Source organism: Protopterus annectens, chromosome 2.part1 (assembly GCF_019279795.1).
Source record: "Protopterus annectens isolate FY-2018-M chromosome 2.part1, PAN1.0, whole genome shotgun sequence".
Lineage (NCBI taxonomy): Eukaryota > Metazoa > Chordata > Ceratodontiformes > Protopteridae > Protopterus > Protopterus annectens.
The window spans coordinates 1,099,857,086-1,099,881,579 of NC_056729.1; the positions used below are offsets into that span (position 1 = coordinate 1,099,857,086).

The 24,494-nt window shown below is 36.5% G+C and overlaps 1 protein-coding gene across 2 annotated transcripts in view; it reads left to right on the forward strand.

The window, feature by feature from the left end:
- CLIC5 (chloride intracellular channel 5) overlaps positions 1-24,494 on the forward strand; it is a 1,097,485-nt gene that overhangs the window by 726,907 nt on the left and 346,084 nt on the right. For both annotated transcript variants that reach the window (XM_044062648.1, XM_044062649.1), the window contains exon 2: positions 19,681-19,790. In XM_044062648.1, coding sequence (XP_043918583.1) covers positions 19,681-19,790 — 110 coding nt within the window. The remainder of the gene's footprint in view (positions 1-19,680; positions 19,791-24,494) is intronic.

Consider the following 24,494-nt stretch of genomic DNA (forward strand, 5'->3'; position numbering starts at 1 on the left):
TTTGGTGATTAAAAAGCCAGTTCAGCTCAAACAATAGTAACTGACAGTTGAAAGAATGGAAAATAGCTGCAATTGTAATGTAGCTACTATCTGTTTACAAACTTCAAAGATCTAACTGGGTTAGTCTGCACACTCACTGTGTTGCCAAATCATGGAAGAGCATTCCAGAAGCCATCAGAGTTATACCACACTACTTACTATTCCTTCAAGTCTAGGCTGAAGGAACATCTAACCAATAACTGGATCTGCCCATGCTCCATGCCATCTTAGTGTTCTTTTCTATTCCCTTCTTCCCCACTCAGTAGACATTCTCTTGGTATATCCTACTTCCCGTCATGCTATACCTACTTTCTAGCTTCACCTGTCTTTAATTCCTTAACATTCTAGTGTCTTTTCTTTATATGCTTGTACTAACCTTTATCTATCCCAGAATTTATGACTGAAATTTAGTTCTCCTTCCAGAAAGACTATATGGCTTTTATGACCTACTGCTTATTCTGTTATATATTTTTCATGTATCATTATGTAACATGCGTATTAGGAACTCTCTAGTATATAATGTATGGCCAATTTTATTGCTTGCCTTATATTTTGCTTATTTTCTTTTATTGTTTTCATGTATTGTATTATATTTATAACCACTGTTCAATTTTTTAATTCTGTTTAATGTGTACTGTGGAGATTTTCTCCCCAGGCCTCCACTGAAAAAGGGCTCATACCCAGTCAGACTTTCCCAGTAAACAAGTGTCTTATAAATAAATAAAATGTAGAAGAAGAAGAAATGCACCTTGATAACAAAAAAGCTGAGCTGGCCATCTCAGTTATTAATGATGGTGGATTGAATAACAAGGACATAATGAGGCATTTGCAAGAAATGAAGTTTGAATTGTGAGTTATTGTTGGAATGTTTGAGGGATACTTTAACACACTGGAAGTGTCCGAAGTTAACAACATAGAGTTCTTGCAGGTTATACAGGCTTCCATGATGCCAGTTAAGCAGCTTGTAATTAAAGTGTGAAACTAAATGAAGAATTTGAGTGGTCAAGCTGAAAAAGTGCATTAACAGTTATTTGTAGTGGGGAGAGCTCTAGTAGGGCAAACCCAGAGACTCAATGGAGTACTGTACATAGAAGAAGTAGAAGAGGGGCTACATTAATTGGAATTTGTTCAAGATAATATGGTGCAGGTAGTAGGTTTTGCAATTGTGTCTTTGTTACTTGGAACTGACAAAGTATCTATGTTACTGCTGTCTGTATAGTGAGGTTAGATGGTAACCACAGAATATTTGGTTCTTTATCAGAAGCTCAAACTTTCAAAAGTTTGAGTCTCATATGGTCGACACCATATGAGCAAACTTTTGAAAGCTCGCAAGTTTCAATGGAGATTGCCGTAGGAAATATTTCCCTTTACTTCACTGTAGTGCAATCTCAGAGTTGGTATATTTAAGGAGCGGGGGTACAGGGGGGATTTCTCCCCTGCTCAGACCATTCAAGTAGGTTTGTTTTTGTTTTTGTTTACTTTTATTATATGGTTGATGTTTTAAAACTTCACTCATATGGTGTCGATCATATGAGCGTCTAAGTTTTAAAACTTTGAGCATAAAATATAGACCCAGATATTTTAGTATAATTTTTGATTGTATATGAGAGGTAACAATTAAAAGGTGCATGTGGATCATGATTATTCATATGCAACTTTTCAGCAGAGACTGCGTTTTATAGATACTATTAAATAGCGCAATTGACATACATTTAAATTTAGGTTGATTTTCCCATGTCTTGTTGAAAGTCTTTTTTGATGGAGGGAGGGATGACTTTGACATTAAGAAATGCTGAGGAGTCAGTGCCTAAGTTAAGAGACTTGCTCTATTAGTCCTTCTGAGAGATAATGAGGGTGGATTATATGGGACTTGTAAGTCCAGGCGATTCTACTAGCGTAGTGCACAAAGAGGAAGGGAAGTATATAAGCATGAGTTTTATAGAAAAGGAAGAATGCATTGTTATGTAACACAGCAAGACAACGATGGTATGAACATTTTCATTTGGTTGTTTGGCTATGAGGTTGCATGAACAGAATACGTTTAAAGTAGGGATATGAGATTGAATTTTGTAGAGATATGGTCCCTCTCATGGATATTCTAAGACCTTGCCAGTACCTTCTGTCAGACAGCACCTCCTTTCTCTGGGAAGGCCATACCAGTCAACCTTTGAGTATATGTCTAGATACTGATCGACTCATAAAGTTTATGTTTAAAGGAAAATAGTGACTTGCACTGCTTCACATGCAGGGTAGCTTTATTCCAGAGAGTTGGCAGGCACTGTGTTACAAACCTCTCCCTCCACCATGTTTTATTTATTTGGTGATATACATTGCTGCCCACAGTTCTAGTATTGGATCTGTAGAGAAGCAGGTGGGCCAGAGCAATCTGGTATCACTTACCTCACCATTAGAGACAAAGATCTCCTGTCAAAAGTCCTTAAAAACACCGAATAAAGGGATATAGTTTCCAGCCTCTCTTGATAGCTCAGCGGCTTTAGGTTTGTGCTCTTTTTGGTTAGGAACCTTAAGCATCTTTCTAACTGTTTGATATGTTTAGTGAGATACGTCCCAAAGAAGCATTGTAGTCAGTAACTGGCCAGATCAGTGGTGAGTATAAGGAAGTGATTGCCTCTTTGGACCTTGGCTAAATGAAAGGATTTCCTGACAATCATTGTTTATGTGATGTTTAACTGAGAGGGAGCTATCAATCCAAGTACTTATGTCCCAAACTATATTTTCATTATCCAGAGATGTGTTGTGTAGGCATTGTGATGAGAGGAGGGGATGTTTGTCACAAGTGATGATACTGTACTTTTTATCTGAGCCCATGTTAGTACACCACCTATCAACTAAGGGGACTGCATTATGGTTAGTTTGGGTGCCATTGGATAACTTAACAGCAGTCCTCCAGTTTGCAATCATCTGCAAGTTTAGTTACCAGCCACCTAGGCTGTCTGCTTGGAGATCTGAAAAGTAATTATGAAAAAGGAGGTGTCCCAGAACTGCGTCCTGAGGGACACTGATGGTGACTGTCATACTTCCAGATGAAGAACATGTAACTTGTTTTGTATGGCTCTTTCATTTAGTCTGCTATCTGTCTTAAAGCACTTCACTTTTGCATGATGCTTGCTAGCATGGGGAATGGTGTCCAAGGCCATAGGCAGGTTAATATATACTGCATGCACTGCATGACAACCATCTACAACCTCAGTAACCCTTTCAAAGAAATTTACCAGATTAAATAGACAGAACCTATTCTTCACAAAACTAAACTGTTGAGAGTTAGGTCTAACAAGAGTCTTAAAGCCATAGTTTATGAGGACAGTTATAGCACATTTGATGGCTTTGCAGATGAGGCCTATGTGGCTGATAGGTCTGCAATTACTGGAGTCAGTTGTAATACCATCGTCTTGGAGAGGCATCACGCTGCTGTGAGGCATTCATCGAGACAAAACCAGTAGCTAACCTGAAGATGCTTATGTAAGTAAGGAGAAGGCTGTCAACAAGAATTTTTAGAATAAAAGTGTTTATTATTTTAAATAAATGCACGCCGAACCTCCTCCATGTATGTATTTAAATGTATATAAGAGATTGAGTATCTTAGTGTAACTGACAAGTTTTGCTACAGCCTAGACGCTGTCAGGGTTTATATGGAAAGTGCTAAAAAGACAGGATAATTTTGTTTTAAAGAGAAGTTTATGTTATTCGCGTATGTATGGACAACAGAAAGTATAAGCAATAAGCTTACTTAATATCATGGATACTGCTAATGATATGAAATGGATGGATTTTGTAATGATAGTGCATTTAATTAAAGGAATAAGGGAAGTCAAAGATACACATGCATATACATATTATACATACACACACACACACACACACACACACACACACACACACACACACACACACACACACACACGCACATACATACACACACACACACACACACACACACACACACACACACACACACACACACACACACACACACACACACCATGTAAAATGGCTGAGGATGACGAGGGAAAGACACATTTGTTAATTGAGTGTTTAGGAATTTTGTGAGAAGACTAGATGTACGTATGGCTCATTTACAATATACAAAAATTAGTCTAAGTTCCCTTGCTGCAGAGTGATTGTGTAGGCCATAAAACCGATCACACACATGCTGGCAAGAAGGTTTGTACTGTCTTCAAAAAAGCAATATAAATTAAAATAGACAAGGAAAGGAAAGTTTTAAACATTATATTGTCAATATTTCAGGCAAGATTAGTCATACAATGGGGGGTTTACAAGATGTTGGACTGACAACCTGTTAAAAGTAAATATCATTATGAGGAATTTGTTAGAAAGTGAAGAGTAAAACGCAATGTAGGAAATGATCAGAATATATTTATTGTTATTACTGGCATTAACAAATGAATGAGCAAGAAAGATGAAACATTATATTACATTATTTTTGATAAAAATGCATCCATTCGTTCCTGTAGTTATTGGTCAGTGAAATAGCTTATATAAACAAGATGTGTATATGAGCTGATGTCATGTTATGTGTCATGCATAAATGCCCTGTCAGGAAGAAGCTACATATTGCAACAACACTGAAAAAGGAAGAATGCTGTATTAAGATGTAAAGTTATCTTTTTTTTCAGATAAGATTTGCATAATTGCATATTCATATATAGGTTGCTGTTTCAGGAGATGAACCACATTTTGATGATTGTACATATCTTCTTTATTTCTATTGTGATGTTTCAAAACCAGTAAAAAGTATTAAAAATACGATATACATAAAGATGAGCAAACATGGAAAGTACATTTGAGTTACCACTATTTTTGATATGCTCTCAAAAAAGAATGAACTGTCTGCATTTTATTACAAATGACAAAAACCTAACATAGATATAGATGTAGAAGTGACTGATATACCTTGAACAAATATTTCAAACATTATTTCCTAAAGAATGTTTACAGAGTACTGATCTGAAACATAAAATGTACACAGATGAAAGATCTGCTATGTTGAGTGAACAGTGTCTGCAGTGTGATGTGAAAAGCAAAATAGAATGCCTGTCTGTTTTTTTAGTAAACGTTGAATGACCATCTTTGTATGTCTGGAACCAGCAATTGTAGTTAGGTTAAAATGGAAGCAAATTCAGGTTTCTGAGCCAAACATTTTGTATGAGTTTAAATCAGTGTAGAAAACAGTGGATGTGCCTGAGGAAGTGCTTTATGGTAAAACTGGAAGAGTGCTTAGTCATAAATCTACCATTTCATGCAGCAATATTTTACACCAACATTTTGGAAAAAAAAAAATCTGTAGTTGTGAGGAAATAAATAAATAAGGGATGGAAAAAAGCTTGGGAAACTTGAAAGTGAAATGCTACTACCAGTCCAGTGAAGCATAGTGAATGGAGAGTTCAAACTGTTCTTGTAAAAAATGACATTTCCATCATACCTCTCCACTGTATAGATTTTTGTAGAATGTCCAGACTTTTGTCTTATATTTTTTATCCATTTTTCGTAAAATTGCGGCTTTCTGGCAAATTAGTGGCAAATCATTAAAGATTGAAATTAGAAAATAATGACAGACATTTTAGTTTTAGACTTCATACCCTTCAGAAAATTCATGCTAATGCATAACCTGATATTCTATCAACGTTCTAAGTCTGTAAGAGCAATATTTCAAAATTGTTCCTATTTGTACCACTTTTTTATGGCCTTGTCCAGATTTCATACTCTAAGAGATATGATTTCCATATGTTTTTGTGATTTCTTACCCATGGGTGAATGAAAAGTGAATTGTCAAGCTTCATGTGCTCGAAATTCAACCCACCAAGGATCAGAGCTCCTATACAGGAAGTCATTGTTGCCGTTTTGGGGAGATGTTTCCCCTTCTTTGAGTTGTTGTGACTGTGGAGCTGGTATATAGAAGCTTGGGGGTTGGGGTTTGCCCCCCCATTGGGGCACAGGGGGCTTACATTCCTTAGAAAAATATTTTAAAAAGTGTTTTTTTGGGGGTTCCTATTGGAACATCGAATTTCCAATTGTCTGAATCATTAAAGGTCGACCCTTAATGATTGAACAATTGGAAATTCGAAGTCATCAAACTTAACATAAAAAAAAAATAAAAAGTAAAGGGTGTAGGCAGGGGGCAAGCCCTCCCTGCATCTCCCCACACCCCCGCTACTTAAATATACCAACTCCGAAATCGCACTACAGTGCAGGAAAGGGAAATCTTCCCTTTCTGCACCATAGTTCATTAAAGTGTGGTCTCAGAGTTGGTATATTTAAGTAGCTGGGGGTGTGGGGGGTGCAGGAGGGCTTGCCACCCTGCTTTAATCCATCAGGGTACGTTGTCTTTGTTTTTTTAATTTCAAAGTTATAGAACTTCGATCATATGGTGTCGATCATATGGTATTCAAAGTTCCGTAACTTCGATTTTCTAATAGGTAACCTTTTTTTTGGGTATTTTTTTCTGAGGGACAGTTTCAGGAATCTGATCCTCAGCAGGTTTCTCTTCATACACATATAGTAAACCTTTTGTGATGTTATAAACTGGCTGTTAACCAGTCTACAAGCACTGAAACACATCTACTTCACCAGGTCTAAGAGTTGATGGCCTTTGCTAAGTAGGGGAGCTATGATTACTAAAATAGCTACCTTCTGCTAATCTCTTGTGCCACTTGGCTGATGATTCTAAAAGACTATGCAATGATCAGTACACTGTGGTCTGCATTTAACAGCTTACCTGTGTAAGTGCTGTACCATCAGGTTTCAAAGAATAATGGAAAAGTTATTGAGTGATTTCACTGTAGTCAGTATGTTTGAATCATTTGCTGATTACCAGGAGGATAGGACCTGTGCATCTCAATAATGTGTACAAAGTGTTGCAATGATTACAAAACTATGTTCTAAGAGTTAAATCTTGTAAGTCTGGTAACAGTGGAACAATTTTTTGGACAGTTGAAGTTGAAGAACATTCATGAGACGCCCCCCCCCCCAACAAACATGTCAAAGAGTTATAGGCATTTCCTAGCTTAGTAATCAAAGCATTAGTAGTATTGCTTTATATGTTGCTCCTAGATAATGTGTTACCAAATAAAAAACAAACTGAGCAAAATGTTTTCCAAAAATGTCAAGGAATGCTGGCTAGTGATACGGCAGTGGTACACTATAATGAAAGGCTATCTGTATAACTTATTTGCAGGTAATTAGCATATGGTGTAGGTGCACAAATTCAACATGTTATGTCTTCTGGTGTTGGATGGTCAGTTCCTTACACATCCAAGGCCCTTTTTCATGCTAAAGGAACATATTTCCAATGTGTAAAGAAGCACTTGGTTTACTTTTTTGGAATAAAGTAATTCCATTAGTACACCTGGAGTACACAAGTTAAACTGGTTACGTGCCATAAATCTAATATTATTTGGTGAGTTTAACATTTTGCCTTCCACTGCAGCAGAAACAACATGAATGTGGGCTCTAATATTTTCATAGGTAGGTTCTAGGCTATTGGCCCTAGGACCTATATAAGCCTAGCCAAATGGTACCCTGACTTTTGCCACCCAAGAAAATTGTTTTCCTGTGCCCCTGTCAAGCAGAGCCACAGAAGTGATCCTCGGGGTGAATTTCCTATCCCCCATCCAATCATCAAGATTTGTCTTGAAGAGTGCTAATGAGGTGCTTTGTTTGATATAGATAGGTAGTTTGTTCCAGAGTATGGAAAGTCTCTGGGACAGGAATCTATCCCTCCAGCATGTTCTGTTTGTTGTGGTGACAAGGTTTAGGCCCTAGAGCGTGTAGCTCAGAGGGATTGGGATTTCTGTATGTGGAGCATGTCCAACAACTCTGGGTTTGACATAGCTTTGTATGTTAGGCAGAGATCGCCTCTGAGTAGGCAATATGCGACTGAGTAAAGCTGGACTTTTTTGAGACGGTCTGAGTAGGGCATCTGTTTGAGGCCAGTAATCCTCTTTGTGAGGTATTTCTGTGGCCTTTCCAGTTGTTGTAGAGGTCTTGTGAGGTACATACCAAAAGGGGCGTTGTACTCCTTAATGGGTCTAATGAGTGATGAGTAGAGGGGAACAATAACCTCTTTTTTCCTGGACGAGAAACCTTTTGTGATCAGGTGTGCCACGTAGAAGGATTTCCTGACTACTTTGGTGATGTGATTATCAAAGGAGAGACTACTATCCACCTGTGTCCCAAGGTCTCTTATCACACTTTCGGTGTTAAGTAGACTACCGCCTATGTGGTAGTTCATGGGTACAGAGTTTTTACCAAAAGGGATGACAATGCACTTTTTGGAATTGAGCTTGAGGCCATGGCTTTGACACCAGGCGTCTGTCTCATTGATTTTAAGCCTATACTTAAGTACAATAGCTCTTCTAAGAGGAACAGCAGTACTGCTGGATGTTAGTGGACTCCTCGAAGTCCTTTTCTAGAAATTCCATATTGTCTGACAAAAGGGATCAAAGACCTTATCTGTGACTATTGCCCAAATTAATGTAAAAAACAGTGGAAAGCACTCAAGAAACCAAATAAACAGCAGCAGAGTGCAATCAGCTCGAAAGAACTCTCAATTCTTCTTTTAGAAAATTTAATGACAAAAAACGAACATCAACATAAACGCTATTCAATCCACAGCTGTTATCATGCATTTTCGTCCAAACTAATGGACTTCATCAGACAACTAACAATAATTAATTGGGCATTTAAATACCAAACTCATGCAAGCATTGACCAATAAAACATTAAATACATCTTTCAAATGTGCAAATCAAACAGTCCTACCCCATGAATATTTAATTAGTTAAAACAATTCCAACTGTGTTAATATATTACTATTTGTCATGCCCAAATTAATGTACTATAGCTATGTTAACATAATTGCATATACCTTGATGTTCGATATACTCCTGCTTTGTTAGCAGACTTCTACTTATGTTATGTTTGTTATGCTGAATATTGTATTAGATAGACTCCAACTATGTTACGCAGACTTCTACAATGGCATAATATTTTGCATGCTTAATATTGTATTTGTAATCTTCATCTGTACTGTAAATTACTGCTTTGTTTTTTATTAATTTTTTACTTGCTTTTACCAGAAAGAGAAGAAAAATAGTCACCTGGATTTGCTTGGGTCTATATTTAGTGATCAAACAGAATGTTCATCAAATGACCGTTCATTGTACATAGACCAGTGAAGCTTTCTTCCCTCAGAAGGTCATATGATCGTAAATAAGTTCAGCAAACAGTCATAGTTAGTGAACATCAAGGGAACAAAATTAGTAAGTACTTACTGGTAACAGAGGAATAAGGAAACCTGCCATTTCCCCAGTGCAGTACGATCTCGGATTTGATATATATAATTAGTAGGGAGTGTGGAGGGTGCAGTCCCCCACGTAAGTAGGGTCAGGTGTTTACTAAATCCTGCTGTTGTGGGTCACCCCCCCCCGCTAATTATATATATACCAGCTCTAAGATCGCACTACAGTAGGGAAAGGGCAGGTTTCCTTATTCCTGTTACCAGTAAGTACGTACTACTTTTATTCCCATGGTGTTGGCCAACTATGATCATTCGAGGAACTTATTTATTATGAGCATTTGGCCTTTCAACAGAAGGAAGTTTTGGTGGTCTTTGTGTGAAAAATGACGGTTTGATAAACATTCCATTCGATCGCTAAACATAGACCTGATTTGCTCTACCCGTTTCATCAAATAGTTAATGTAAGAACTGATAGTACTGTAGAATGCTGGAATGAACTGGAAATAACTGCAAGAAATGGGAATGAGAATGGAATGAGTGCCGTTATCTTTGATTTACTCAGAACTGTGCTGAGCAGATGGCAGTCCCTCCTTTATGTGACAAATCTTCTTGCCCATTACAGAATAAAAGTCTGCATACACTGTAGTTTGGTTTAGAATGTTTTATTATGTACAGTGGAGGTAGATGTCAACAATATCTAAATCAGTGTTACTGTCTCCAGTAAGAGTGCTGATACACTGACATAGAAAATGTCCATAGTTTCTGCACATTATACTCAGAAGTATTTCTTTTCTCCTGAATAGTATAATTAGTATTCTGGAACGCTGGATATTTGACCAGACTTTTGCAATCACTCTCAAATGTCTGTACCAAACTTCTGAGGACTGCACTGCAGTGACTTGTGGCATGTATTAGTCTGAACTAACTAACTGTCTGAAGTATCTCCTAACAGTACCAAAAGCCTTTAAGTTTGTACACACCTCTTTAACATTGGTTCCCAAGCCTCATACCGTCTAAATAAGATCTGTTTGTACTCAGTGTACTGCACATTCTGTTCGCACATTTTATTCTTATTTGTATTCTTGACTGAAAGTTATAGAAACATTTATTTCTGTTGAATCTGCGTGTGAAATATAAAATTAAGATATATGTCTGTTTTAATATGGATGCATTTCTAGGCCTTTGCAAAGAGAATAGTGTATTTTTGTCTAAAAAAAAACTGCATTTAAATGGAACCTGATCTTACCATTAATATAAATTAAAATGCATAATCAGCCATGGTAGTCAGCTTGCAAGGATGCATATCAAGAATTATTCCAAAAAGGTGGAAATAATCCTAATATTAAGACCCCAGGAAACTGTAAGTAATCATACTAGATCCTAGTAAGGTCCCACTTGTAATACTGAATACATTTTTGGAGACTGTAGATGGAAAAAGAGAAATATGTGGTCGCTAAGGTGCAAAAATGGCAACCAACATGGTAAAGATTGTAAGATCTGACATTTGAAGAATGGCTGAAAAAGTGGGGCTTTTTAAATTGTTAGAAAGTAGAGAGATGAGCATTCAATGCTGGTGCTTTAAATAATAATAGAACACAGTGAATATACATAAGAAGTAAATGGAGAAAGCATAACCGGCAAGTGCCAGTGACCAGATTACAGTCAGGTATGGAACCTTCTTGATGAAAGTATGGTGCAGAGATAGACTGGACTAGAAAAGAATTGTTGAACTGTAGGAGTGCAGCTGGGCTCAGGGTGGCCTGTGGTAGAGACAAAGAACAAGAAATTAATCTGGGGACAGCTGAAACAAATGGATAGACTTAGTGACCTCAAGTATTCAGTTAGTTAATTCCTATGTCTGCAGTGTCAACTGTAATGAGACTGAAATGTCAGGTCGCAGTACTAACCATTCCAGTACTCACTATCATTTCAGATCAGTGGATGCCAGTTACTGCGCTACATTTTTTGCCGTTATGTCCTCATAATTCAATTCTAGAACCCACTACAGGATTTTTTAATTTATTCACCAATCTGAAAGCCTTCCCAATGTTTTGCAAACCAAGTTGACAAACTTTTTTTGATATAGTTCCTTGGTTTCTTGGTCAAAAATGTCACTTTTACATGGCATGCCCTTGTGAATTATTACTACCATGTGTCCACTACCTCACTATCTTCCAGAAAATCTGAAATTATTTCTAACAACAGGAACTCCATTATTTTCTCTGCAAATAAGGTCAAACTGACAGGTCATCTTGCTGTTGTGAAGGAGACTTGTATCAGCCATTTCCTGTGGCCCAGTGATACAAGGTTTGAGTCCCTCAGACTCCAATGCCTAACCTGAGTCACTTAACCAGACACTCCTCCAGGGCGGAACCTGAAAAAAGGTCAAAGAGATCAATGCTTTACCCTGGAAAACAAATGTGAAATAAAATAAATATGCCTTCTTCCAATCATCTAGAAGGCTTCTCTTCCATTAGGCATGGAAATGCAACTGACATTCAAAAAAAGCATACATTGTTTGTAAGAACTGCATCCCCTGTACCACACAGTTTAAATGTAAATGTTTTTGAAGCCGGTACCTGTTGGGAAAAGTTATATTCCCAATAGTAGCAACTTCAACAGTAAACCAATGTCTTCTAACTAACAAGTTTCTTCGCTTCCCTTTGACCAGCATTGATAATAGTCAGTACATAATAACACTTAATGAGGCTTGGTTCAAAATTGTAGGTAAACATAAGTGAAGCATCTCATGCACAAATCAGATAAAGCACCTATGTATGTCAGTCTCATTTTGCAAGTCCACTTGGAAATCAATCTATAAAGACCTGAGAGCATGGGAGAGGAAGATGGAGCAGTGCCCTCAGGAGAAGACATGCCTCATAAGAAGAAGAAGATGGTCTGCCAGATTATCTTGCAAAAATAAACTTACCTTCTAGCTTCCCTAGCACAATCCCAGAATGCATATTTAACAAAGTTAAACCTTTAAGAAACCTTATCAATAAACCTTGCAAGGGAGAACTTGGATGGCCTTTATGTCATTGCATATCAGTATTTTAACATCCATGCAGTTCTCTGATGAATTCGTTGTTGAAATAATACATATCTAATCATATCTAGGTAGCTTGACAAGCTCCACCAGGGATAATTGTGTCTGTGGAGGGACTGTTATTTAACCTATACATACTGATGAGACCTTTATATAGGAGATTTAACACTATTTATATTCATACTAAATCATCTCATGACTCACTGCAACAGAAAAAAATGAAGCCTAGCCCTAAAAACTGCTCTAAGGTCTGCCTGTAAAATTAGAATTATCTCTGAAGGAAGTGCAACCCCCGTCCCCCGTATAACTGTCGGAACTATCCAAAATAGCTGGAGAAAAAGGAGTCAAAACTGAAAAGAAGTACTGTAGACATCAAACAAAGAATCAGCCATCTTGAACATACAAGCGTACATGCACATATACACACCCAAGCACACACACACAAAGAATAAAAAAAGAAAATAAATAGAATTGAGTTTCCTACTAAATGCCATAGCAGTGTACAACCTGGTGTCCTTTAAGAGTGGGCATTTCAACTAAAAATAACTAAGAGGTTGCTCTTAGAAGACTACAAAAGAAAAAAAAAAACAGTTATAATCATTGTCCAGTGAGGCAGAAATTGTTGAAGTGAAGTGTGTTCAAGCAGGAAACATAGTTAACAATTTACAGTTATGGCAAAAAAAGATGGCTTTGTTTATAAAGTATTAAAACAAAAAACAAACTACCGCAGTCCTGTATAGTGCAGTATCAACTTAGCTTGCTTAGCAAACCACTTGAACTGTTCTAAAGTAAAAAATGTTACGGTAGAAAACAAGTGAATGATGAGCGAGAATTTTAATTGTGTGTGCTCTCTCAAGCAAGACAGTAAATCATGATACAATAATATCCATGTTCACTTATAAAAAACCCAAGAAGACTCATCCTAAATTCCTAAAAGAAGTCCTGACAAAGTAGGTTTAACCCATTAAACAGACAGCCTATAATGTTTTCAAAAATGACCCAGTGTAACTAACAGTAATGCTCATAGGTTGTTTGCATGGTTTTCAGAACTACTAGTTGTTGATTGACAAGGGAACATTTTGGATTGGGAGAAGATGAGGTCAGACCTGAGATCCTCTCTCTTCTCCCTCTGTGTCATCCACTGCATTTGCTCCTCACAGAGACACTTCTTGGCTAAAAAATGACATCACATCTTTAGTAAGCTTAAAGATAAAAGGAAGATTCAGAAAGACCACTCAAATGAGGGGTGAATACAGAGTGTTAACTTTGATCTTTTGTGGTTTTAGAAATTTAAATAAGAGTCACCATACTTTAATTTCTCCAAGTAGCTAAGCAGGAAAATTATTTTCAAAATGGATCTTATGTTCTAAATATATCAGGTCCTGCTTTGCTCATGCTGACTAGAGTATTGTTTCTTTCTGAACAAAAACTAAATAAATAGATACATAAAAATAAAAATCTAACAGTTATTGGCGTCTGTCTTAGACAAGCTGTTAAGAATAAGGCCAACAGTCTGCAGGCAAGTTTGATCCTGGTTTCTGCAGTCGAGTCTAACCACAGTGTAGCAGGCAACAAACCTTGAAGGAATACCACCACATCTTTCTCATCCAGAGTTTTTTTCTTCTATTTTCATGTTCATTTGCATGATCATTAATTTTCTGTAGGCAGGAACTTGACATGCATCTCAGCCTCATAGTGCTTGTAGTCTCTATCAGCAGCTGTGGACTCACGTTTTGCTACTTTTGATTGTATACTTGTCTGAAATAACCACATAGGCAGTCACCTTGTTGACTGACTTCTAACTGAGCACTGTATGACGTGCTGCTGAGTGGAGATGAAGCCTCCATGTCTGCTGCGGACAGTAAGCCCACATTTGGGCCATAGCTCCACTCTTGTCCATCTACTGCAATCTACCTCCAAAACACTTCAAATTAATGCATGCCTTGTAGGCTTTGATTTCTGCTCACATGAGCAGATAATGAACAACCTGGTAAACAGTTACCCAATAACTCCATGCAGCACAACAGAGCACAAAAAGGGGCTATCACCCAGCAGCCATGACACAAGAAACCCCATTGCTTCTATATCTCGTAATGGCATATTAAGGCTGTTTCCTGGCTCATAGTTCTGTGCAATCCTGTGCAAAGTTCATTACAGCCCATCTCTTTAAACTTTACTTGATTTTTAATCTTGTGGCTTTGGTTTCAACAAGCTAAATATGTCCTTTCAACATTTGTTGCTGCTGTTTTTTTTTTTTGTTTTTTCCACAGTGCTTCTGTTTTGCTTCTCTTCTCATCATGAATCCCCATATACCCTTGATATGACTCTCTGTGTCCATAGTCAGCAGTGTAGCACAGCAAGGAATGGATCTAAGCTGCTTCAAGGTTGAACATAATGTGTTAATGCTCTTACTTGCCCAAAAGACTTGAGCATATTATTTCACCTTCTCAGATGTCCCTCTGCACCAGTCTTTATTCTTCAGCATTACTATTGCAAAAGGGGAGCTAGGTGATTGATAGGGTCACTCTAATACATGCTAATCGTTACAGTGACCAACATTACTGACCACTATATGACCTTAGCTGAGTTTGCATATTCACATATCCTAATGATACTGATAACCTGCGGTGGTCTCCATATTTACTTGAAATGGTTTTGTGGCTCTCTTATATTTCTTTTATACCTCTGCCTTTTACATGTTCAGATCTGTCTTTGTCTGAAAGGCATATTTATATTTATTTATTTATATTTACATTGATTCTCTGATGCAAGTGGTGGCTTATGTAGTTAAATATGATGTAGGACTTTGTTCTTGATGCAGTTCCTTAAATAACTTTTTGTGAACTTAAAACCATCTATTGCTGAATGCAGCATATCATATAGAAAGTAACTCAATCCACAAAACACATCTCAGGTCTTTTTAATTTATTATTTTCCATTATCACTGGGCTTTGTACAACCATTCTCTTTACCTCTTCATAACAATAGCTGTAGTGGCCAAGTTACTAGCATGACTTGTCTGAACAGTGTATGCACCACAGTCCTATAGGGTCATGAGTTCCTTCCTTTTAGGTTGTCTAAGTAGTTACTGTAGTTCATTCTACCAAAGTTGCATAACTAGTTAATAGTAACCATTACCAAGGTGCTGAAACCCACTTGGCATATGCATTAACTTTGTCAAGTCTAAAATAGTTGACTTGTACAAGCACAAACTTAATATGGTTGCAAATCAAATTCAAATTAAAATAAAAAATATGGCTGTATGGTAAAATAGTTAGTTTTTTTAGTTGTTGACCAATGCTATATACTTTTGTTTCCCTTAAAAATTGATTTCAATAAAATAAATCCATATTTTTAAAACTCAGCATTTTCTGAGCATTCAAACTTTCATGCAGTCTGATGTGAAAACTACAGGAAATAAAGAAAAAAAGTTTAACTTTTACCTTATGATATTTACAGTTAAAATTCTTAAATAACTTTAAAATACTGTTGATATAAGTAGAATTTGTTGGGTTATTAATAAAAAATACTTCTTTAACAATCAACACACATTATTTGAAATTTGAGTATGGAATGAGATAATGTTCTTTGCAGTATTTAAGCACATTACTTCATGCAATTTCTTACTGCGGTGGTGGTGCTACGGTAGCGTTGTCGCCTCACAGATAGAAAGACACAACAACAACAACAACTTCATGCAATTTCTTCCAAGAAGCCAAATAATTAAAATGCAAAAAAATCTACAGTTTTCATAACATAGGCTATAACATATAAATGTAGGTTGGGAAAACAGTGCAACAAATTTTCAACCTGTAATATGATGGTCTAGCTCCCTTCTAGGTTTATTGAGAAACCATAAAAATGTCATCATAATTAAATGGCTTCATGGGTTCCTTCAAAGAGGGTAAATAAGTAGTTTGTATAATATACATTATGTTGGGCAAAATAACCACTTTGATTAAAGTCACCTTATCATCATGGAGACTATTAATTTGTTCTATCTATCTATCTTTCTATCTATCTATCTATCTATCTGGCTATCTATCAGATAATGGATTAAAGTCATCCAAGATAGGCTTATAATTAATATTTCTAATGCCATTAAGATTGAGTAGGGGTGACCGCAAGATAATTAATCTGTTTATTCTCACATTTATACTCACTATGGGAGTTCATTAAAACAGTAATCTTATGCTAGTTTTGCTTTAATTAAATGTTAATCTAGATAGCAATTCAAAACATAACAAGTTTTTGCTCTTGTTAAATAGGATTCAGTATTACCAATAGTTGAAAGACTATCCCCAGCACATAACTGAATTTTAGATAAATATAGATCACTAACCTCAAAACATATAATTTTGTTTATATACTTGGAAAGTGATTTAATGGCCAAGGCAGTAAAAGATGAAAAAGAAGACACCCTTCTTTTTACCTTTAGTAATCCTAAAAAACTATGATATGAAAGAACCAAGATTAACACAAGAAAAAGAATTTTGATATAGGTGATTAACAGGAGAAATAATGTCACGGGTAAATGTATATACTTGGACTATTTAAGTATGGCCAGTTTACTGAATCAAAAGTGTTGTCTTTGTTATTACTTGAGAAATCAAATAGAGTGATTGTCCTTTTAATGTTATCTTGTGCTTGCCTGTGGAGTCTATGTTTGGCTACCGAAAACTACAAAACTCAGATGATGAAATATCAAATATAAAACAGTGAAAGGGAAATTTATTGAACAAAGACAACAGTGAAAAAAAAATACATCAAATGGCCATAGTCGGCCAACATCATAAACACAACCAAGCAAGGTGGGGGGCTGCATCCCCCACACCCCCCAACTATGTATTCCAATAATGAAATTGCACTACAGTGGGGAATAGGGCAAATTTAAAAAGTTTCCCTTCACTTACCTTATGCATCATGATACTTCATGGTTGTTGGCCAACTATGGCCATTCGATTAATTTATTTTTGAAGTTATTGTTGGTCAATAATTTTACATTTCACTGCTTTCCATTCGATATTTTACCATTCAAGTTTTGTAGTTTTCAGTAGCCGAAAATGGACCCTTGCCTGTGTGGTATGAAACCTGTTTGATTTTTGTCTATCAACAGGGGAAGAATATTTTTTAGTGTATTAGCAAAAATGGATATAAAAATGTTATAATCAACACTTAATACTGAGAGGGGCCTAAAAGTTGAAAAAAGCAATAGGTTTTTACCTTGCTTTGACAAAGGACATATTAATACATATTTCCAAGAGAACAGAATGTTTAAAGTGTTTTTCTCTCTATAAAGACTTTTAACAGAAGGGATAAGGCCTCCTGTGGTAAAAGTTAATATAATTCTGGGATCATACCATCTTTTCTGTTATTTTCTGTTATTTTTAACTTGATCTTTTATTTCCATCATGGTAAAAGGTTTATGTTATTTTAATATGCATAGATAATATTTTATACATGTTATTAGTTAAAACAGTTTTTTTATCTTGAATGTTATTATTTTGAACATTGATTTTCTTATAACAGGTTTTAAAGCAAGACAAAAGTCTTCTATATCAGTAATTTTTTTGTCACTCTGAAAGTGAGTTACCAACAATATAATTGGACCTTGTCATTTTTTTTGATCTGAGAGCTAACCTGTGTTAATCCTTAGGTGTTAATGAATATGAGTGTAATTTAACATTTTTCCAAACCAATAAATAATTTATATTGTAAAATCTTTTGATAGTCAAGAATCAAATATTCCAGTTCTGAAAACAAATCTTAATTTGTTTTTTTTTTTCTAATCTCAGCTTTAAATTATATAATTTTATATTGCAGGTCAAATAAAGCTTTATCCCTTTCCTTTCTTTTATTATAATACCATAATGAAGTATTTCCATATAAAAAGGCCTTCATTGAATCTGATAAAAATCACCTCTCTTTAAACACAGTTATTGTGCATGGGGATTGAGAAGTATGCTTAACAGCATACTGCCAGATGCTTTAACTATGTATGCCATACTATTAAATGCTTTAACACTGTACTGCACTGTACTGACAGATACCCTAACCTTTTGTGCACTAAAGAGAGAGACAGCATCTGGTATAATGCACAGGTATTCATTTAAGCCTGATTATTGTCTTCTGTAAATGTACTTATGTAATGTAATAGAGATAGTACTATGTATCACATTTAGTTTTGTTATGCTATATTATCATATTTAAGATATTTCCAAATGTACAATATTACTTGTCTCTTGTTTTAGTAAAGGTATTACAGATGTATGTCCAAAAGAAACTAAAGTATAACTTAGGGTACTTAACACACTGACTTCAGTTGTACATTTAGTACTGTTTTCTAAAGCAGATGCTAATATAACTGCGTATAAATTATGTTTGATCTTCCTCTTAGAAAGTATGTTTTACAGATGAGATTTATATTATTAAATGGCAAATAAAATGCACAAAGGAAATTAAATTAAATGAGAACATTGGTAGTTCTGGAGCAAATGTCACTGTATTTTGTTATTTATGTCATTATTACAGTCTGCAAGCTGTCTAGAAATCTTAAAATGAATATATTAAAGCTTTAAGTGACTAAAAAGAGGCAGGTAGTTGACTTCTGCAACATTTGTGCCATATACCTATGATACATTGTGCTCTGCAAAACTATCATAAGCAAACATAATGCACCAAAGCAAACACAGATAATATTTTTTGTTTCATTCAGCATTGCTGTGTTTAATTCACAGGCACTGCAATGTCTGGAAGAGCATTACCCCTGCATAACTGTAATTTATAGTAGAGTGCCTCTCAATACAAGTAAATCTATTAAAATCCCATGGTAGATATGATGCTAGGTTATTTTAATATCTAGTTTATAACTGGTAGGTCCTATTGTCCTATTCTACCCCTGCACACTGTATACTGTGTATCTGTCTTGATCTGAGAAATTGGCGTCTACTTTTCCATACGTCTTTGACTGAGCTGAATATCTTCTACTATTGTCACCAGCATTGTGAAGGTTCATAATCAATTTAGATTTCTGTTTGTATTGCCAAAATATTGAAATGACATTTTTTCATTATGGACAAGTGTGGTTAACATATCACTGATGAATTTTAGTCTTTATGGATCTAATTTTGATACAGTGTGGTTCATTACTTTTATTTTATTATAGTTTGGTATATTTTCAAGTATTCTTGTGAAAATGTTGAATCTTGGGCTAGAGATCAGTGAAACAAAGTGTGATTTTATGCGTTCTTCTTGTTACTTCATTAACTAAATAACCTGTCATTCTGACATCACTGATCACCATTGTCTTGTTCCGCAGGCTGGTTTTGATGGTGAGAGCATTGGTAATTGTCCATTTTCTCAGCGTCTTTTCATGATCCTGTGGCTCAAAGGAGTTGTCTTCAACGTTACCACTGTCGACCTGAAAAGGTAGTACTATTTAGTTACTGCTAAATTATAGTCTTTGAATGTATTTAGTCTGTTACTAATTACTCTACCTTAGCTCCACCCCATTTTGTAACAATCTACTATTTTGCCATACTCTAAATGCCCAACAATCAGACCAAAGTAGGAAGATCCCTGTCATATAGAATGGCACACAAGATGGTTAAAAAACTTACCCTTTAGACCATACTTTTCTCCTGGGAACTTACATAATAAAAATCAATCCAGTTCAAATCCTGGAGGTATGTCTGTATTCTACCATCTCTTCTAAGTTCCACACAGAAAAACAACAGGCAAGATACTTAATGCAGCATGTATGCTGGGTGACCAATGACTTCTAATGCAAGGATTCTTAGTGGAAAAGGACACCACCTAACTCAGTGTGTAAGTGTTGCTTTTACATCTTTTTTTACATTTTGAATGTTTCCATATTGTGAGTATCCTGTGCAACCTCTAAGATCAAATGGATATTCTTTAACCCTCCATCAACTCAAATGTAACTTTCCTAACCCCTATAAATTTTGATTTTCTTCTGATTCACGTAGGAAGGCAGAACACACTTTTCCTGGTTCTTTACATGTTACTGCTCTTCTTGTAGCAAACAGAACTAAAGGCAGAGGTTATTATGAGTCTTTTGTGCTTGGACCATCTACTCTTAGAGGTGAAATGCATGGTAACAGCCCGAACAAATTGAATGCAGTTTTGAGTTGCAGACTGAAAAAAATAGTTTTACGTTTTGAAATTTGTTTCATTTTTTTCATCTGCAACTGTACATATCATTACTCTTGAAATTATGCATTTCTTTACAGTCAGACACCATCCCACAAGTGGAATGATTCAACAGATGCAGCTGAAATGTATTTTATTTATTTATTTTACATTTGTTTACCGGGATGGTCCAACTGGACACAGGTCCATTTTCAGTGGAGGCCTGGGGAGAGAAGCTCCACAGTGAGATAAAAATTACATAATATGAAAAAAATCAGAATATGCTTATAAGCAACAACAAGAGAATATATATACAGAGATAATCTAAGTTAACATAGTTCAGCTAGTATTAAACAAATAGAGCTAACTATACAGTTGTGAAGATTGGGTGAAGGCTGCCAGCCTAGGGAGATAAAATTTTGGAGATATTTCTGTCATCTGTAAATATTAATGCAAGCCACAGGCTTGTTGTCTAATGTAGTAAAAATAGTGTTACACATGGAACTGAAAAAAATGTAACAACAGTGCACTCTACTGACCAAGTAAAGCATGCTGTGACCCTTTGATGTTAAAACTCAGAGCCAGTAAGTCTAGAGTGAGGCATCCTGCTTATTGTTTTGAGGCCAGAGTTAATGGCCAGAATTTGCATGCATAAATATCCTTTATTGCTCTGGTTTCTGCTCAGAGGTGAAGAATGTAAATGTAGTTTCTGCTAGCCTGGGAACCCAGGGAAGTGTGAAGAATGATGTAATGTGAACTAGGAATGTGATTTTAAAAACAGGGAGAATGAGAGAGCATTAAGCATTTTTGTCTTGACCATCCAACTCAAAAGCACTGTCTTCCTCTATATGTAAGTTTATCTTATACTTGTGCTTTCTATTAGAAATAGCTAAAAACTAGAAAGATTAGACTAAGTGTTTTTCTGTAATGTCAAAACTGTACTACTGAATTATTTTAAGTATTTCTTTGTGATCTCTGAAGTCTTGACTAACACTGTGTAGTAAAAAGTATTATCTTGTGTTTTGACTATTCGTTATTAAATATTTTAAACCCTTTTAAATGTAGCTGTTTTTGTAGAGATAATTTAAGCTCTTTAGAGTACTTACATGCCTTTGGTAAAATTGTACAAAACCACTTCAATAGTTTTAGCCCTGGGCTATACTACCAATTGGATAATAATATTGCACAGTAATAATTGAACACCATTTTAAGGGACTTTGAGTAGCTGATAAATATTAGTGGGTGGTGGCAGCTGGTATGATCATATAGTCTGGGAAAAAGGGGCATAGCTGGAGAACCTGTGCCAGCCTTCCTCAGGAGTGTCTGTGTGGTTGTGTAAACTCTTCTCAAAGTATGTGTGTGTGTGTGTCAGCTATTTGGGCAGGGACACGAAGCACTGGTTGGACAGAGCAGGTGCTGGAGGTTTTAGCTTGCCCACTAGGCTGAGATCTGGACCCTATAGCTGTGCCAGTGGGGAGTCTTATTGGGGACCTGGAGAGCAAGTGAGTGATCAGCCCAGGACTGGCTGCAATCTCTGTTTGTTATTAAGGGAAATTGCACTTTACTGAGTGAATTTGTTATCCTTTCCTCCTATATGAGATGTTCCTCACTGGTGTTAGTGGTGAGGATTGAGGCTCCTTGATTGCTGGGCCAGGGCATGGGCATCACAACAGTAATAAACACAGATAAGGTAGTTAAACATGAGCTAATAATACAATTTTATGCAGCAGTAAAATGTTTCCTAAAACTGTAGCAGATAACATATTAGGTATTATAGGAAGTGATGTAGAGTGGTAAGACAGAGCAGTTATGTAATGCATGGGCATAACCAGGTATTTATTAAATGTGATTTCAGTGAGTTTTTGAACTGAGTAGTAGTAGAGACAGAAATCAAGAGTAGAAGGGAGGTTATTCCAGGTTCTGGTGTGAGAGAATAGTGCTTTACCTGCAGTGTTGTTAGCCCTTGAGATACAGAGGTGTGATTTGTCTGCAGAGCAGAGAGGACAATTTGCTTTATAGAGAGTGAGAAGTTGGGTTAGTGCTTGGGTTTTGTCAGGTTGTCTTATAGTATTGAAGGCAATGACAAGCTGGTGATAGCTGAGTAGCTGGGGAAGTTCTAGCCATTGTAGTTCCCTTAAAGCCTGGCAGTGATGGGTTCTGAAGGTGGATTGTTAGCAAACTTGGCAATTTTATTATAATGCGACTCAAGTCTGGCGAGGTCAAGTTTTCTGACCTGGGTAAGAATTGGAGCGGCGTATATAAATTTGGACAATAAGTGAGTTTGGGCTAGGGTAATCTGTGCTTGATTTGTGAGGAGTTTCCTGTGTCTATAAAGTGTTCCCATTTTTTTAATGGACTTTTTTTATAGTTTGGGAAATATGGACATCAAAGTGTAGGTTTTTGTCAGTTTCTATGCCTAGGAGTTTGGTGTGGTCAGAGGGAAAGATGATAGCACCATTATTGGAGAAGGTAGTGAAGGGTAGAGGGGTGGACATGTTTTTTTTGGGGATGAAGAGTAGCAGTTTAGTTTTGTTAGGATTTAGGATTAGTTGGATCTTAGTGATCCAACTTTCCACAGAGCTGAAGGATTCCTGGATGAGTTGTTGAAGGGTGGCTAGTGATAGAGCAGCACAGATAAGAGTTGAATTGTCTGCGTGCTGCATGACTGAGGCCTGTTGTGTGGTGGTATGGAGATTGTTAGTAAATATGGAGAAAAGAAGTGGACCTAATATTGAGCCTTGTGGTACACCTATGATAGTTGGAAGCAGGAGTTATTATATACCTTGCCATTGGACAGATTGCTGCCTGTCTGACAGATAGCTTTTAAAGCAGGCTATAGTGGAAGGGTCAAAGGATAGGGAAGCTAGGGTGTCTAATAGTATGGAATATGAGACCATGTCAAATGCCTTGGAGAGGTTTAAAAATATAGCAGATACAAGTTGATTGTTATTTCTGTGTTGGTTAACTAGGTTAGTAAAGGAGAGCAGAGCAGTTGTTGTGCTATGGTGTTGCCGGAAGCCATGTTATGTGGGGGAGAGGAGATTGTGAAAGTTTAGGAAATGCATAACTTGAGAGTGTATACATTTCTCAAATAGTTTTGATAAGGGAGATAGAATGGCAATGGGGTTATAATTTGAAAAATCATAAGAATTTCCACCTTTATGAAGTGGAATAATGTATGATGCCTTCCAAAGTTGTGGGATATATGCTTCCTGTATTGAGCGATTGATGAGAATAGAAATAGGGTAACGTAAGGATTCAGCAGCTATTTTTAGGAAGTTGGCTATTAAATTGTCAGTGGCAGGGGTGGTAGGTTTCAGTTTTAGGAGGAGTTTTTTAATTGTGGAGGTAGGGACAGGTAAGTGAGTAAAGGAGGGGATGTTGGTTGGGCTATATGTAGGGTTATTTTTAATTAGTTGAGAGGACAAAATTAAGATAGATTCAGTGAAGTGGTGATTAAGTTGGGAGGCTAAGTCCTTAGTATTATTGGTAGATTTGGGAGCGGGAGTGGTAGTTTTGCCTGATTTAAGTAGGGAGCTAATAGCATGCTAAAACTTCTGGGGATCTTTTGAATGTTTACTTTGGATACCAAGGAAATAATTCTGTTTATCAAATTTGGTTTGTCTCTTGGCCAGGTTTCTGAGGTGTTGGTAGTTTTGTTTGGCTAGACTAGTATTATCCCTCTTCCAGATTTTCCAAGCCATGTTTCCAGATTTTAGTAGAGCTCTAGTATCCCTGATTAGCCATGGTGCGTAGTTTGCCTTGGTTCTGATTCGCCTGATGGGTGCGACTGTATTAAGGACATTGGTGAGAGTACTGTTAAAGTAGTCAATGGCTTGGTCTAAGCCTAGGGTTAGTAACGGCTTCCAGTTACTGTATTTTAGAATAGTGTTAAGTTCCTGTATATTTAGCTTGTGATCATCTCTTAATTGTCCAGAAATGATGGGCTTGGCTACTTTGGTACATTTATGTAGAAGGAAA